Source organism: Otolemur garnettii, unplaced genomic scaffold (genome assembly GCF_000181295.1).
Source record: "Otolemur garnettii isolate 467f Iridium unplaced genomic scaffold, OtoGar3 scaffold00075, whole genome shotgun sequence".
In the NCBI taxonomy this organism is placed as follows: Eukaryota; Metazoa; Chordata; class Mammalia; order Primates; family Galagidae; genus Otolemur; species Otolemur garnettii.
Window position 1 is genome coordinate 5,758,433 of NW_003852470.1, and position 16,756 is coordinate 5,775,188.

At 45.1% G+C, this 16,756-nt stretch overlaps 1 protein-coding gene across 1 annotated transcript in view; it reads right to left on the minus strand.

Annotated features, from left to right (window-relative positions):
* The window catches only part of DOCK1 (dedicator of cytokinesis 1), a 455,243-nt gene that overhangs the window by 365,161 nt on the left and 73,326 nt on the right, over nucleotides 1–16,756 (minus strand). Inside the window, exon 22 of the mRNA XM_012807800.1 lies at nucleotides 9,386–9,494. Coding sequence (XP_012663254.1) covers nucleotides 9,386–9,494 — 109 coding nt within the window. The remainder of the gene's footprint in view (nucleotides 1–9,385; nucleotides 9,495–16,756) is intronic.

A 16,756-nucleotide genomic window follows, 5' to 3' on the forward strand; every position in this document is an offset into this window, starting at 1 on the left:
ACCCCACAGCCTCCGTGCCCGTGCACCCCACAGCCTCCATGCCCATGCACCCCACAGCCTCCGTGCCCGTGCACCCCACAGCCCCTGTGCCCATCCACCCAATAGCCTCCATGCCCGTGCACTCCACAGCCTCCGTGCACATGCACCCCACAGCCTCCGTGTCCGTGCATTCTGCAGCCTTCATCTGCTCCATTAGCAGCGTCCATGCAGTTGACTGAGGCAAAACTTTAGGACATGGCCCAGGATGTCCCTCCTTCTAAGTCAGATGCACACTGTGGCCCACAGATTAGACCTGTGAACATGTCCAGACCCTTTCCTAAAGCCCAGTGGTTCTCAACCAGAAGTAACCTCCTCCTATCCCCCGACATTCCTACCTAGGGGACATTTGGCAATGTCTGGAGATATTTTCAGTCATCATGACTGGGCAAGGCTGCTGGGCAGGGGCCACTGCCAAATATCTTCCAAAACACAAGGCAAGAACGATCTGGCTCCAACCGTCAAGGGGGCAGGGGTGGAGAACCTGCTCTGCCCCCACCCACCCCCCATCTGAGCAGCACAACCGAACTCCCCTCCCTGCTTCCTCCCCACTTCCTCCCCACATCCAATCCATTCTGCAGACAGCAGCTGCAGCGAAACTTAGGAAAGCTCTGACGTGGCCGCCCTCTCTCCAGGGCTTCCTCCAATCACGGACACCCCACACACACCAACCCCCCCCCAACTCTCTCAAGGTCCTTGCTCTCATGTCACCCCTGCCATCCAGCCCTAGACACTGATCTCATAATTCCTTAAAAGTAGCAAATATCTTCTCTGCTGTCTCCACCTAGAGCTTCCCCAATGCCACACTTTCTTTACCTCATTCTTCCCAGAAAACTTTCCTGAACCTCCAAACTGTGGCCAATGCCCAGATATAGCCTATTGGGGGCACTGGCAACTTTTACTTTTTCACAAAATGATTTATCTCAATCCAAAATGAGAAATTGATGACTGCAATTTGCTTCACATCACTCGTTACAGTTGTGTGTGGGCATGGGTGTGGTCACTGGGCTCACACCTGTCTCGCTCACTCCGGGATTACCAGCATGAGGGCACAGCACCCACCTGCGTGACTTTACAGCACCAGGCACATGGTAGAATGAACACAGGATTGAATGAGTTTCAAAAATAAACACCTGATGAAGTTCTGGGCATAAACCTGTCTACGATACTTGCTTACTTTCAGAGGAACGCTGAATAAATCCTGACCATGGTGCAAGAAGGTAAAAAAGGGACGGCTGGCACCTTGCATGTGGGCAGGAGGAGCCGTCCAAAACAGAGGGCACCGAGTGGAAGGGGCAGCAGGGGAGACCGTTGCCATGGAGGCCAAGATCAGGCAGGAGAAGGAAATAACTCCAGATTCCTGAGCACCAAAGTCCCATGGTCAGAGGAGAGTTGTTCCGCCAGGGAGCCTCTTTACAGGGGCAAAGCAGAAGGGACAGCAAGGAAGGGCCCAGGATTCAGCAATTTCAAATTAAAGGCTTGCCTTCTATCACAGGTGGGACGCGGGAGTAATCTGCAGGGGGAACCGGTCAACAAAATGAGAGTAAACACGGAACGCTGCCTACTGCTTATCAATGAAATCATTCGCTGCAAGCTAAAAATCCTGAAAGGTCCTCGTGCACAATAAAAAAATGGATTTGATGAAAAATCATTTGATTAAGCAAATGAACACACATCAATTCAGATGCATGTTCTGAGTCGGCACACAGCCATTACAATCCTAATTAGGACTGCACATTAATAGGAAAAGGTGCTTGTGATGGAATGATTAAAAACAATCAGTAAACCAAAAATTAACTAGGTTGTAACTATAAAAATTTTCATGCACACACACCACAATGGGTAGAAACTCAATATAAATAATTGACAAAATGACTTTCATCCCTGCCACTGTCACAGTGTACAGTGGGTGCTATAAATGGGGGAGAGAAGGAACAGAAACAAGTGCATCCATCCCGATGGCTCCAGAGCAGGTCTGGCCCCTGTGGGTGGGATCACTCCCCCAGAGAGGCAGGAAGAACCCTAGGAAGAAGCCCAGGATGCCGGGCAATGTGTGGCCTCTCACGAGCTCTCACCTCCCAGCCAGATTGTGGGCCCTTCTGCAAAGCCACAGACAAGCAAGCACTGTGATGACCTTGAGAGCTGGGCCTACAGGTGTGCTGAGATGCAAGCTATACAGTATTTTCTCTACTCTCCTCTTTCTTCTACTGTGGCCTCTTTCTTGACATGAACCATGTCTTCACTTACAAGTGTCTCATCATCTGTGTGTAGGTGAACTTGTCAAATGAAGACAGTCCGGAGTACCGGACAGCTGACCCCTATGGGCAGCCCAACTGAAGCAGCCCTGGTGCGCCGGCTCAGACCCCAGGCCCTCCTGCCCTGCCCCCACTGAGGAGGACGATGAGCAACCACCAGAAACCAGTGAAAAGCCTTGAACTTTTCTGAGAGCATCCCGATGGCACCATCCCTGCAGACACCTGGCTTTTAGACTTCTGATCTCTGAGGGAATCAGTCTCTGCTGTTTTAAGCTACCAAATCTGTGCTATTCTGTCACCGTGGTCCTAGCAGACTAATATAACTTCCCTCCCAGCTTGGCTCAGTACCCTCAGTTCCTTGACTCTGGGGACCCCCGTCTCCTCTGTGTCTGTAGGAGAACTCTCCAGAAGGCCTGGCCTCTTGATTCCTGTATGGCTGACTCTGTCAAGCTAGCCCTCAGCTGCCCAATGCTCTGTCCCACCGTGGGTAACATGGCCTTGAAGGTCCCTAGTCAAACCATTGCATCCTTGTCCACATGAATGATGAGACTTACAAGTCAGGTCCTGACTCTCAGACCAGTTCACACAATCAAACCCCCCACTCCTCAACCTCAAAATAAAGAAGGTAAAAATTGCGTCACTGGCTCTTAGTGAATCCTGCTGGCTCAAGATGCTCCCTGATTACTTAAGCAGCTTGCCGGTCTGTGAGGATTCTGATACTTCATGGTCCAGTCACTGCAGGCCCAGATCCATCTGGGCAGAAAAAGTCAAAAACACCCAAGTTCTCTTCTCTTTCCCTAACTCGGCCACCACTCCTGTGCCAACATAAGCCAAGGTTACGAAAGCGTGTGGTTTCTGAGGGGATGAACTGTGTCCCGGCATATAGCATTGGCCTTGTGCAGCTCATTGGGTGAAGCGTGGAGTGTCCTGAGTCACAGACGGACCACAGCACTAGCAGAAATCCAAGTCCACACCGCCACATTGACAGAAATGGCCCAGAAGATGGATAAGCAGATTCATCATCTAGGAGGGGCATCCGAATAGCCGTGACCATGACTTTCATAGGACTTCAGAGTATATGGAAATCTGGGTGCCTCAGAGCAAACCGGGATGCTGAGAACAGAGAGGGTGAGCAAGGTACCACCACGAAGATGAAAACTAGAAACCACGCACGCTCCCTCAAACAGAAAATGGATTAAATACAGTACAAAACAGCCATGAGGTAACATGTAATCTCGGAAAACGGTGAAGGAACGCAGCCAACAGAAGCACTGTAAAGCGCACACGCGTGTTTATGTGTGGGGGGGTGTGTCTGTGTGCACGCACGCACACAGGAACATACACGGACGCTCCTCACGTACAGATACGTGGGGACAGGTGGGACGACACTGAATGAGGGGGAAAAGCTTCCTGTTCCAGAGGCAGAATGCTAACGGCATCATCTCTGGGAGGTGAGGTGATAAATCACTCTCATTTTTCTCAATTAACTTTTTGGTATTTTCTACTTTTCCAACCCGATCACTTGTTAACTTTAAAATTGAAGGTGAGGACACAATTAATGGCCACTTTGAGGAACACGGCTAACGGGACTTCGCATCTTTATGGAGATTCAGAACACACACGAGGAAGGGGCTAAGTTAAGAGCTGCTATCACCACAAGCGAGGGGCCGGCTAGGTCAAAAGTCACGGAGTGAAACCTGATTTCCCCATCTAGAAGTAAATCACACTCTCCCGACCCTTCTTGTCATCCTCCCCAACGCATACATACTCAGACCACTTTCTTGAGGATAATAAAATTCTAAATATACAAGTTCATGAGTACCCACGTGGACCTGCTTGGAAATAGACAAAAAGCAGAAAAAACTTCTTATAAGGAAGAATCTCGGGTAAGATATGAAGCAAGCAGGTAAAGTTCATTTCAAGTCAGGAAATTATTCTTAAGGAAATTAGAAATGTGCCTCCCGGAGGGTGAGATGCAGCCATCAGCAGTATTCCTGAGAGGACAGAACAGCCCGCTCCCAGCATCCTTCCTTTCTGAGGCCAGATGCAAGTGGCACTATGATGGTGAGAACGGGAAAGACGGGGAGCCTGCCCGCCAAGGACAGTTCCCTGGAAGGAAGACAAACCCTCTCACATCTGTGTGCCAAGTTCAGCATGTGGGGTGCCCCAATTCAATTAATCTTTACCCCTTCCAATCCACACACAGATGGGGGCAGTCACCAGAGTGCCAAGGGCCTAAGGCTTGACTCGACGATGAAGGAAACAGAAAACTAATGACGATATTGTCATAATAAACTTAACAGAGACACGGGGAAGAGCCCTGCGACTGGGAAAGAGCAGCACTCTTCATCTGTGGGTTGAGATCCATTAGCTGCTCAGGAAGTGAATTCAGTGCCTGTCAACCAGCAAGTCTTGTTGTCAGTGAAACGCATTAGTCTAGAATAAAGACGATGGGGACAGAGCAGAAAGTGCCAGGAAGCATCACATAGCATCAGTGAGAACGTTTCCATGAACGATTCTCACTTCATACATACAACACACGTGTATACACATGTGTGCACACACATACACAATACACATACATACTCACTGACTAAAAATCCATTCCTCACTGTGGGTCATGGTCAAAGTTTTTTTCTGCAGAAAATTCTGGAATTCTCCAACCCAGACAGAACAACAGACCACTTGGGATCACCACTTGGGGTCATCTTTTCCAGGGCCATCCCACAGGGAGGGTAGCCATACGTATTCGTGAAACTGAGGAAAGTTTCAATGCCCATAACAACTGATTGCAAAGCCCCACGCGCCTACTCCAGCATTACAATCTGTGAGTGGTCAAGGAACAGAGGCACCTGCTCCCAACATGGCGGGGCCATGACCAAGGTCTCGTTCTCCCAGGCGCCCGTGTGACCACCCCTTCTAACTGCCCCTTCAGACTCACTCAATTTTGTGGCAGATCATCAAAGTACTTGAATTGTTTCACGCAAGGACACAGACTACTTCCACTCAGACCTGCTGTCCACTGGTGTGGACACCACAGGACAGCAACACTGTCTCCAAAGAGAGCGGTTCTGAGACTGGGACAGTGGATCTTAAGCCAGTGCTCAACCCCAAAGTGGCTGAGTTGCCTTGAGAAGGTTAATTAACTTCTCTGGGCCTCTGTGTCTTCAGCTAAAAGCAATAATGGTATCAACTTAACAGGGTTATCATAAGAACCAAGTAAGCTGGGAAATAAGAAACACTTCCAGCACTCAGGAATCAGTACATATCAGCCATTGTTATTCCAGCACTTGGAGTTCACGTTTACTTCTATCAACCATCGGTTTGGGGAGTTAACCCGCAAGAGGCTTCCATACACTCAGGTGTCTTCGGGGCAAGGCACCTCCTTGCACCTCTACGAGCATGGCAGTACGGGAGTCTGACCCATTTCTCCCGGCAGCTGGAGAGTATTGCATCTTTTGAGAAAAAGCAAGTTATCACCAGATCTGAGTTTTAAGAAAACACTGAAATGTTTGCCAAGTAACAAGAAAAGATAGGTATAGCAGGAGGGTGTGGAAGGGGCTCCGGGGATTTTTCTGCCATAATTTCACCCAGAGGAAGTGAGGACCCACACAAGCTTGGCAGCCACAACCTCACAGCAAGGAGAGCCGAGGGCAGAGAAGGCCATGGAAGGGACTCACTCGGAGATGCCCCATGGGAGGCACCACGGCTCACACAGGGATGGGCAGGTCACATGGGGAGGAACAGGGATGAGAACCAGAGGCCACTGGCAAATGGGGCAAGGACCTTCTTATGAGGCAGGAGACAGAGAGATAAGTTGGTGGCAAAGGACAATCCCCAAAGCACTGGTCAGAACACCAGGGCCTGGCTAGGGAAAGGGAAGAGGTGACCGGAGATGCCAATGACAAGACGGAGAGGAAATGGTGACGGGAGAAGCGGCCCAGCAAGGGCAGAGACCTCGGCATGGTGAAGGTCAGTGCTGCGTGGCAGCGGGGACAGCTCTTGTCCAGAGGGCGGGCGGAGGGGAGAGGGGAGCTGGAGATCTCTGAGGTGGCACGTGGCAGGGGTAAGCCTGGAGCTGGAGAGGCCGCCAGAAACAGCTGCTAAGGTAACATCAACAAGGAATTTAAAGAGTAAAATAGTGGAGTGCAGTGAAAAATAGTCAGATGAATCCTCAAAAACTTCAATGTACCATTCCTGCAGGGTCCAGCAACGCCAGACCTGGTTATATGCTGGGGAGAACCGACAGCAGAGACAGCTGTCCACCCACATCCACAGCGGCTTGTGCCCAGCAGCCGAGAGGTGGAGACAACCTAAGCTCCCCTCCAGGGAGGAAGGGAGAAGCAAAACGCTGAATACACACACATTAACCTCACAAACGCAGGAAATTCTGACGCACGCTCCAACTCGGCTGAACCTTGGAGACAGGATCCTAAGTAACAGAAGCTGAACACCAAAGGACGAGCACTGCGCAATTCTGCACGGCACGCCCAGGGCAGTCACGCTCACAGATGCGGAAGAGGGGTGGGGACTGCCAGGGGCTGGACACAGGGAGGGTAGTTAGCGTCTAAGCCTTAGGCGTGTAAGAGTTTCACTTCGAGATTATAAGTTCTGAAGCCGGAAGGCGGTGACTGTTTCACATCAGTGTAATCCTAGTTAGCACCACTGAATGGACAAGCATAGAAATGGTTAAAATGGAAAACTTCATGTTATTTTACCATAACAAAATCTTTTAATGAGTTTGGTTGTGGCCCTCAGACTGGAGACTATTAACAGAGGGACATGGAGCGGCACCAATGAGTGTGTCCAGAAACACCTGGACACACGGGGCAGGAGCCTGGGAAGCGGAGGTAGTCTGCGTGGCCACCATGCAGAAGCCACGTCCAGACCCTCCCCGGACTGTCCTCTGTCTCACATGGAAACACACCTTCGTGTTCTCCATCGGTGTTGTCTTCTCACTTAAATGACCCTGGTAAATACTTTGTCATCAAGTCAAATAGAAAACAGTGCTGTTGAAAACCTCTGGTTTAAGGCCATGTTTACCCCACAATAAATTATTATCTGAACCTGCTCTTGTTCTCTTATCACTGAGGAGCTGATGCTAATCTGCAAAGTGGAAGTATGGGCGGTTCTGAGGAGGCGACAACACCGTGGGGGTCATCCAGAATAAAGCCAAGCAGGCCCTGAGGGCACACAGGTGATCCCAGAAGTCAAACATTTAACGCCTAAGACGCCACAGCCTGAAAAAGTACTTTTTCTACAGAAGACAACTCACTATATCTCCATTCCAACACGGCAAATCTCAAAGTACACAGAAAAAACACAGTCTTGTGGGAATCCTTGAGTCTCCAAAGTTGCGAAAGCATCTATTGTGTAATAATATGATACCAAATTAGCAGCGAGAGAGGCAACATGTCAAATAAAACTCCCCGCACCTGTCCCAGAGACAGAAGGCTTACATCAGCGCACGAACCTCACTAAACTTGCTTGTCTCCTATAATAAACACCTAGGAAGAAAGGTCTTCCTGTCTCCAGTCACTAAATAATTTGACTTCAAAGGAGGTAGGAAGACACAAGTCAAGCCCAATCAAATTTAATAATGCAAGAATATAATTAGCAACCTAAAATTACTTTGGGGCTCAAAACTTCCTGTAATTTTTATCTATTCTTACACTTACAGGCATCTGTTTTTCTAAAATGCCAATGGATTCAGTAGTAAAAGTACTGAAAGCATTGCTAATTTTAACCTTGGAACAAAAAGGCAGCTTTAGGGAACATCAAGTTGCCAAAACAAATAAGCACCATATACACTTATTTCTCTATAGATCACCAATTTTTACAACAAATTCATGGAAAGATCAAGAAATCATGGTGAGAAATCAAACGGCTGTCTCAGACACGTCTCAGCACACACACATCTTTGCTCAGATAGCAAAGATGCATATGGCAAAGCTGAAAGGCTGGCAAGAACTTGCCCCAAACATTTTTAAGACAATCGCCATAAGGAGGCTTCCTGAAATTATACATTAACAGAACACTGAGAGAGGAAAGTAGGAACACAAACGTCGACCATGAGCAGCTGAGAGGAAACTGCGGTCAATCACCTGGAAGATTAGCAAGGTGCAGACTGCACCCTACACGGCTCCTTCTGTAACTAGGCAGCCCGTCACCACCATAACTGTGATGCCAGGAGCGTGAGGTCCTGCTTGGTCCTCGTGCCCTCCACACACTCTACACTTACAGGCATCTGTTTTTCTAAAATGCCAATGAATTTGGCCTGGGCACCTCCACACCAGAGGACGCCGGGCCAAAATCAGATCACTGAAAATTCTTCGGAGAAGCGAGAGGACACGATTAGGAGCTCGCTCACACTAAAAAGACGCAGCACCACTTCTACACTGGACCCAAAGGGCTGAATGGCCCCTGAGAGACCAGCAGCCTCAGCCTCCCACAGGCTCTCAGGGAAGGAGAGACCCTGACAAATAATGCAATTCCCATCAATTCTCTCAAACTTCTCTTTGCCCATGAACAGACAGATAAGCAAGGGAAATATTTAAGAGCCCCTAGGGAGAAAGGAAAAAAGAACTTCTTTGCACCTGGAGTGTGAGTCTATTCACTACAAAACCGACTCCCGGGCCTTCTGCTCAATTTCAGGCTTCGTGAGGTGTGGTCCTCTTATCCGCCTGCTACAAAGTTACAGGCAGGTGGAAGGAATAGGTGAACATGGTTAACAAAAATTTAGTGTCTATTTTCCAAAAGCTACAAGAGAAGATTTTGAATGTTCACAACACAAAGAAACAATAAATGTTTTCGGATGATGGATATGCTGAGGGTCTTAATTTAATCATCACACATTGTACAGATGCATGAAAAATCACTCTGTACCCTCTAAATAAGTGCAAGTGTTACCTGTCAGCTGAAGATTTAAAAAAATATATATTAAAAAAGCAAGCACAGCTCTTGAAATCAAATGAGATCTCTGATACTAACAACTGTAGTATTCTGGGCAAGCTAATTAGCGTAAATGAAAATTGCTCCCAGCCATCCACCCACACAGAACATAAACGCCCACCATGAACGTGCTCGGAGCTCACCTTCACCCGCACCGTTTGGTCCGACAAGCTGCTCATCATATCGTTGATGGATCTGAACAGCTGCAGCAGAGAGTCCACAAATTCGGCCTCTCCTTTGTTTTCATACAGTCTGCAAAGAAACACACGACACTGTGGCACCTGGCAGAGTGCGTGACACGTTTTGACCCCATGCCTGCAGCCATTAGTGGAGCTGTGTGGGTGACAAGTTAGCATGGGAGCCCATTTCCTCGTCACCCACGAAGCATGGAAGGCGGTTTGGCTGTCAGAGTAGCCCCGACCACCCAACTGTGGAACCTCCAAATTAAAGAAGCTGGTTCTTAACGATAGTATTTGTTGTTTTTCTTGTCACATACCACATTTTATAAATCTGGAAAACACAGACAACACACGGAAAGGGAGGGGTGAGGGCAGGAACAGAGGGAGGAGGAGGAATGAGAAATTGGGCTTTATTCCTGCCCCACGAAAACTCACTATTAAGATTTTGTATGTTTTAAGTCAGTGTTTTTAAAACCACAGAGTCGCAAGTTGATAATCACAAAGACACTTCATTGCTTAAATTTACCATGACCTTATAATCATTTAAAAATGATATTATAATAGTAAATTAAAAATTACTCTGTTTCAGAGTAATGATACTACCCAAATTCATTCATCTTAGAACAGTGGTAGCAAAACTTTTCACAAGGTGGAGCATACTCGATAAGTGGATAATAAGAAAGTTATCGATGGGTTATGTGTATGCTAATACATTACTAATTACAAGTATGTTTCATATATAAATTATTTATTAGCAGTTACTTCAAGCTGCTATATCTCTAAAAAGCAATGTATCTGCATTTAGAAGATTGAGACTCAGATGTTTTATTAATATAGACTATCTTCTTCCTAATTAAAAGTATACCATACCTGAAAACTTGTGTACAATGGAAAATTTTGTAATCTAAGTGATAATCAGTTACCCTAGAGGTAATCTTACATTTAAATAAGTTCCACTGTAAAGCAATGTATTCTGGGTAAAATGGGAAACTTACCACTGAGTGTACCTGTTTTGTAAGTTAAGGATTTTCAAATAGGGGTTTGCTTAAATGATGTGCCAAACAATTAAAATCACAGTGAACTGAACTTCTGATTGTAGTAGCACGGAGAACTCTTGGCAAACAGGAACAACACTGGGTGCTTCAATCAGGCAACCATTTCCTCCCTCAAGACACTTACTAATTCTAGGAGCAGCATGGGGTAAAGGACTAAAAACCAAAATGAAAACCTCTGTAAAGCAGAGTAAACAACGCTTATCTTTTTTCAAAGAAAATGACTAGAGTTTGGAAAATGCCAGAGCCTCTGATGTAGACAGAGGTTTATCAAGGCTGAGTACACTCTCTGCTTAGAGTCAGAAGGCCAGCCCTAGTTTCTCTGCTTAGAAGGCAGGATAATTATCTCTGGAAGAAGATCACATCATCTGAAGCTTCTACTATTTTACATACAAACAGTTCTGCCTTCAAACAAAAATTATTAAATCCAGCAAAAAGCCAAGCCACTCAGCCAAACAGGAAAAAAGTAAAACAATGGTAACGTACCCACGGGTAATCAGGCTACTATAATTTGCTAACTAGAACACCAAAATAATTAATACTGTATTCTAAAATAGAAAATGGAAAAAACAGAATATATAAAAAATATTAAGATGGGAAAAACAAAGAATGAAAAGGAAGCATTTTAGTAAAAAATGAATCTATTAAAAAATCAATGGAAATTCTAAAACGATAAAATATATTAACATTAAAAATCAGTTACATGGGTTTACTAGAAAGGAGACACAGCAAGAGACAGAATTAGAGAAGTGGAAGACAAGTCAGAAAAATAAAAGTACAGAGAAAGAAAACATATGAAAGAGTGTGAGGGGACAGTGGGCACAATAAAGAAATCAAAGACACATAAATGAGGTGGCCAAAGACAAGGAGGGAGACACTAGGGCCAGGGCAACCTTACAACAGGTAATGGCCACCATTCTCTAAAATGGATAAAAAGACATCAAGCCGAAAATTTAAAAATGCAATGTCGGAAATGTGAAAAGGAGCGCATTCCCATGCAACCCACAGTGAGACTGTCAGTAACCACCGAAAAAGAGGCAAACTGTCGAACAGCCAGAAGGGAGATAGCGCTGACCTTCAAAGGCGGCACAGGAGTCTGTGCAGAGCGGACGTCTCACCAGAAATGATGGAAACCAGAGGAGAACAGGGAGCATCCAAGGGGAAAAATACCGTAGAGATGGACAGATTTCCCAAACATACCAAAGAAATAATCATTTTCATAAAAAAAAAAAAAAAAAAAAAAAAGCCGGCTGTTGGCCTCACCTAAAAGAAATTGTATAGCGAGTTCTTTGAACAGAAGGGAAATTATCTCAGAGGGAAATGTGGAATGCAAGGATGAAAATGAATGGAAAAAACCAAAGACATCAAGTGAATCCTAACAGTACAAAATAATAGTCACAGTTTATGGAGTTTAAAATATATGTAGAGTTAAAACGTGTGACAGTGACAACATGTAGGAGAGGAAGGAGAGGTGGAGGTGAGTGGGCTCCTCTGCGAGCCACCTCTGGCCTTCTCGGGGAGGGTAACCTTAATAACTGTAATTACTCTATAAGAAGTCCAATATGCATATTATCATCCCTATGAAAATAGTTAAAACAAGAGTAAAAAGGGCGCCGGCCCCATATGCGGGTTCAAACCCGGCCCCATATGCGGGTTCAAACCCAGCCCCAGCCAAAAAAAAAAAAAGAAGAGCAAAAGAATGTTTATTAAGATAGTATAAAAATGGGATAAAAAATAAAATTTAATTGGCACAAAAGAAGGGAAAAAAGGAATAAAAGGGGAACACAGTACAGATGGGTAAAAGAGATAAAATAATATATAGAAATTCAACACAGTAAGTAAATGAAATATCCAATTAAAAAGATTATCAGACTGTATGAAATAGAAATTTAGCGATATGCCGCTAATAAGAGACACACATTTAATATAGAGAAAGAGAATGGCTGAAAACAAAAGAACGAAAATAAGGTTTTTCATGCAAATGCTAATCAAACTATGAAGAGAAACTTTTCAAACTGAGTAAGGAGTAAATGCACAAAAAAGAGATGGCACCTTACAAATTTGTGTGTCCTCCAAAGCACAGCTTCATAATCTATAAAGATTGCCTAAGGAAATCGTTCTTTAATATTTTCAAAATTCTACCAAGAACACGTTCAAGCATAAAAATGTAATAAACTTGTTTCTCTGTTGCCAACATGTTTAAAACACATAAATAAATGGCTGTTTACAGTTCACAATGAGCCCTGTGAATCTTCATTCTGTAAAAAATAATCATTGGGAAGTCTCTAGAATCTTACCCTTTGTTTTTACCAAATACATCGAGAAAAGACATGTTTTCCCCCACCTTGAGGTGGAGAAAGAGATAGAAAGAACTCGAGGGACTAGCAATAAATAAATAGATGAGAAAGACCTACTCTGTCCTTGCTCCACTTAAATAAGTATTCATTAACAGGGGACGAACAGGTATTGTCTATTAACTACATTCTATATTGTGGCCCAGGGAATGACACCAAAAATACCTGTACAACTTATTCATGATCGATAAGTAATTATTCACAAAGCTAACACCCAGTGACAGAGCGCAGGAAGGAGGGGAGAGGGGCAGAGCAGTAACTGGGTTTCATAATTGGATTCAGAAGGTCTGGTGAAGGATGTCTGTTTTCTGGCTTTCTAGTTAATGGGAACCGCCCACACAGAAAACACAGACAAACAAAACCCAGCAGAGAAGTGCCCCTGGCTGTCGGGAATCTTTCAGTGGGTTCCCCAGGAACCGAATGTCTGTGAGCCAGAGCTTTTAAACTGCAGTTCTCATTTCAAAACAAAATAAGCTTTCTAAACAAAACAAAGTGTATGGAATTGCATAGCAAGAAAGATGGCGAGATAACTATGATAAGCTTCCTTATCTCCATCTCCAAAGTTTCGCCTCTTTGTTCTTTGGAAGAATAATTACTGTCAAATATCCTAGAACTTAACAAAGCTACTGCATTATAGGAAAACACAGCAGACCATTTTGAAAAAAGCAGGAAAATAAAAGATCTCCAAAGTTTAGTCCAACTGCAAAAAGAAAAACACACTTGTCAATTCCAGCTGTGAGCACAATTGTTTTTCTCCCAGGGTAATAAATGTGATGCAGGTAAGGAAATGGGAGTTCTAGTTCATTTTCTTCCTCACTTCTGAAAACACCACACATGACATCTGCTTAGAGCCTGTGAGGGACAAAGATTCTAGACATCTGAGTGGGACACGAGGATTGCTTTTTTTTTTAATACGTTGCCCATAGAGGATAAAAATGTGAATTCACCTAAAATTAAGGCCTGTGACATCACAGATGAAGAAGTAATAGCTAACACATCCTGGGAGGACAGTGGGGTGTTAGGGTAAGGGCAGAGATATTCTGGAAAGACTTCAGCCCCACTAACCGTAATTGTAAGGCCATGAAATCTTTCTGACCAAAAAAATCTATCAGACACTAAAACATCTTCTCAATAGCTTTAGACTAGAGATTTAAATTTAATAATAATGCCATACACACAAAGCAGCTACACAGTGTTTCTCTGTAACCTGACAGTACTAATCACGTGGGTGGGGCGTGTAGGGCTCCAATGACTTAAAGTCAAAGAGATACTGGTGGCTGGAGTCTCAGAGATAGACCCCAAACTAATGGGGACAAAGTCTCCGCAGAGCTTATAGTTAAGCAGAGGCTTGTCACCTGGAATGAGTCAGAGTTCTACACTCTCAGACAACAGACATTTTTCTTTTTCTTTTTTTTTTCTTCAGTTTTTGGCCAGGGCCGGGTTTGAACCCACCACCTCCAGTATACGGGGCCAGTGCCCTACTCCTTTGAGCCACAGGTGCCACCCCAGACAATAGACATTTTGCACTAAAAGTAAGAAGAGGCCAGGTGTGCCGGCTCACACCTGTGATCCCAACACTTTGAGCGATCAAGGCAGAAGAATCTCTTGAGGCCAGGAGTTTGAGACCAGCCTGAGCAACACAGTGAGACCACATCTCTACACTTTTTTATTCTATTTAAATGAGTCAGGCACAATCCCTGCTATTCAGGAGGCTGAGAAAGGAGAATTTCTTGAGCCTAGGAGTTCGAGGTTGTAGTAAGCTATGATATTGCCACTGCACTCCAGCTCAGATGACAGAATGAGATACTGTCTCTAAGAAAAATGAATTAATTTAAGAAAAAAAAATTTTAAGAGCAGGGCTGTGGCTCTGTAGGTAGGGCACTGGCCCCATATACCAAGGATGGTAGGTTCAAACCCGGCCCCGGCCAACTGCAACAAAAAATAGCCAGGCATTGTGGCAGGCGCCTATAGTCCCAGCTACTTGGGAGGCTAAGGCAAGAGAATTGCCTAAGCCCAGGAGTTGGAGGTTGCTGTGAGCTGTGACTCCACAGCACTCTACCAAGGGTGATAAAGTGAGACTTTGTCTCTATAAAAAAAAAGAAAAGAAAAAACAAATTTGTAAGTATAAGAAAATGTTAATTGCCTATCATTATATATTTCTTCCTAATGCCTTTACTAAGAAAACTCCAACTTTGATGAAAATATCAGTAAGCCCATCTGAAAATCATCTCCAGCCTCCTTGCAGATAAATGGTCCTGTGATGTAGTTCTGGACAACGAGACAAAAGCATATGACACTTTGTAGGGATGGGAAAAGGTCTTTCAAAGGAGAGGGGCTGGCACAGCTATTTCTCCTTTGCCTTCCCCTCCTTTCTGCCTGGAATGGAGACGCGATGCCTGGAGCAGTAGAGGCCACTTTGGGACCACAAGGTAAAAATTCTCTAAGGATGATGGGGCAGAGAAAAAAAAGGAGCCAAGGACACGAGGACACCAATTCCTCATGCAAGGATGTGAGCTCAGAATTCCTCCTCTGGGGTCCGCATTATGTGGGGGTGGGGTGAACCTCCTCTGGTTAAACCACATAAATTGGGCTTTTCTGTTATATGCAGCCCATCATATTCCTCACCACTCTAATATCGATCAAACTTAATAAATGTTACAGCCCACGGCTCTAAGATCTTACACTGTTTGTATTTTGAAATTGAAAGAGATTAAAGAAAGAAGCAGAGAAATAAATCGCTACTGGTCCACCTGGGTGACCTCAATCTTTCCTAAAGCAGCATTATTATGTAAAAGATTATAGCATTTGCTATTATAGCAGAAATACACTGATTAACAGTATACATCTCTTTTAATTACAGATCTCTGAATGAATGTCAGCAGTGTATCTGAAAAGGTGTGCCTTTTCCAACCCCTGACTTAACGCTGCATTAATCACAAATTGCACGATAGGAAAATTTTTCAAATAAAACATGATCGAATCTGTGTGACCTGACTGTGCTTTGGTGCGTGCTGATCCTCCCACTTCAGTGTAGATATCAGTGGAGAGTAATAAGAGACTCACCTGGCAGAGAAAACACAGAGATAGAGGGTGCTAAGAAGTTCATTTTCACAGAATTAACTGAAATAAAATCAAACAAAATACAAGAGAACATAACTTAGCCTACCAGGTCATCCTTCACTCCTAACAATGAGAAAATCACTGATGGCTTTAGACCCTTCAGCTAAGAGAAAGCTGGGTGGCACCTGTGGCTCAGTGGGTAGGGCACCAGCACCATATACCAAGGGTGGCAGGTTCGAACCCAGCCCTGGCCAAATTGCAACAAAAAAGTAGCTGGGCATTGTGGATGGTGCCTATACTCCCACCCACTTGAGAAACTGAGGCAAGAAAATCGCCTAAGCCCAAGAGCTGGAAGTTGTCATGAGCTGTGACATTACAGCACTCTACCGAGGGCAACAAAATAAAACTCTATATCTAAAAAAAAAAAGGAAAAGAGAAAGCTACAGTCCACACCAAGGGTCAGGCCTATCCACGATAAGCAGAAGAAAATAAAAAGTGCCTTTGATAAAGCACCCCCCTGCCTCGCCTTCATGTGTTGGGTGCTTGTGTGTAAAAATGGTGGTCGTATAAAGACTGTAGCTGTATCCGGGGCACGTTCAATTCTGTGACTAGAAACTGAAGAATTGCAGTCACTGACCACTGGCGGTCACCATCTCGCCTCTCGCAGTCACTGACCACTGGCGGTCACCATCTCGTCTGTCGCAGTCACTGACCACTGGCGGTCACCTCGCCTGTCACAGTCACTGACCGCTGGCGGTCACCACCTCGCCTGTCCCAGTCACTGACCGCTGGTGGTCACCACCTCGCCTGTCCCAGTCACTGACCGCTGGCGGTCACCACCTCGCTTCTCGCAGTCACTGACCACTGGC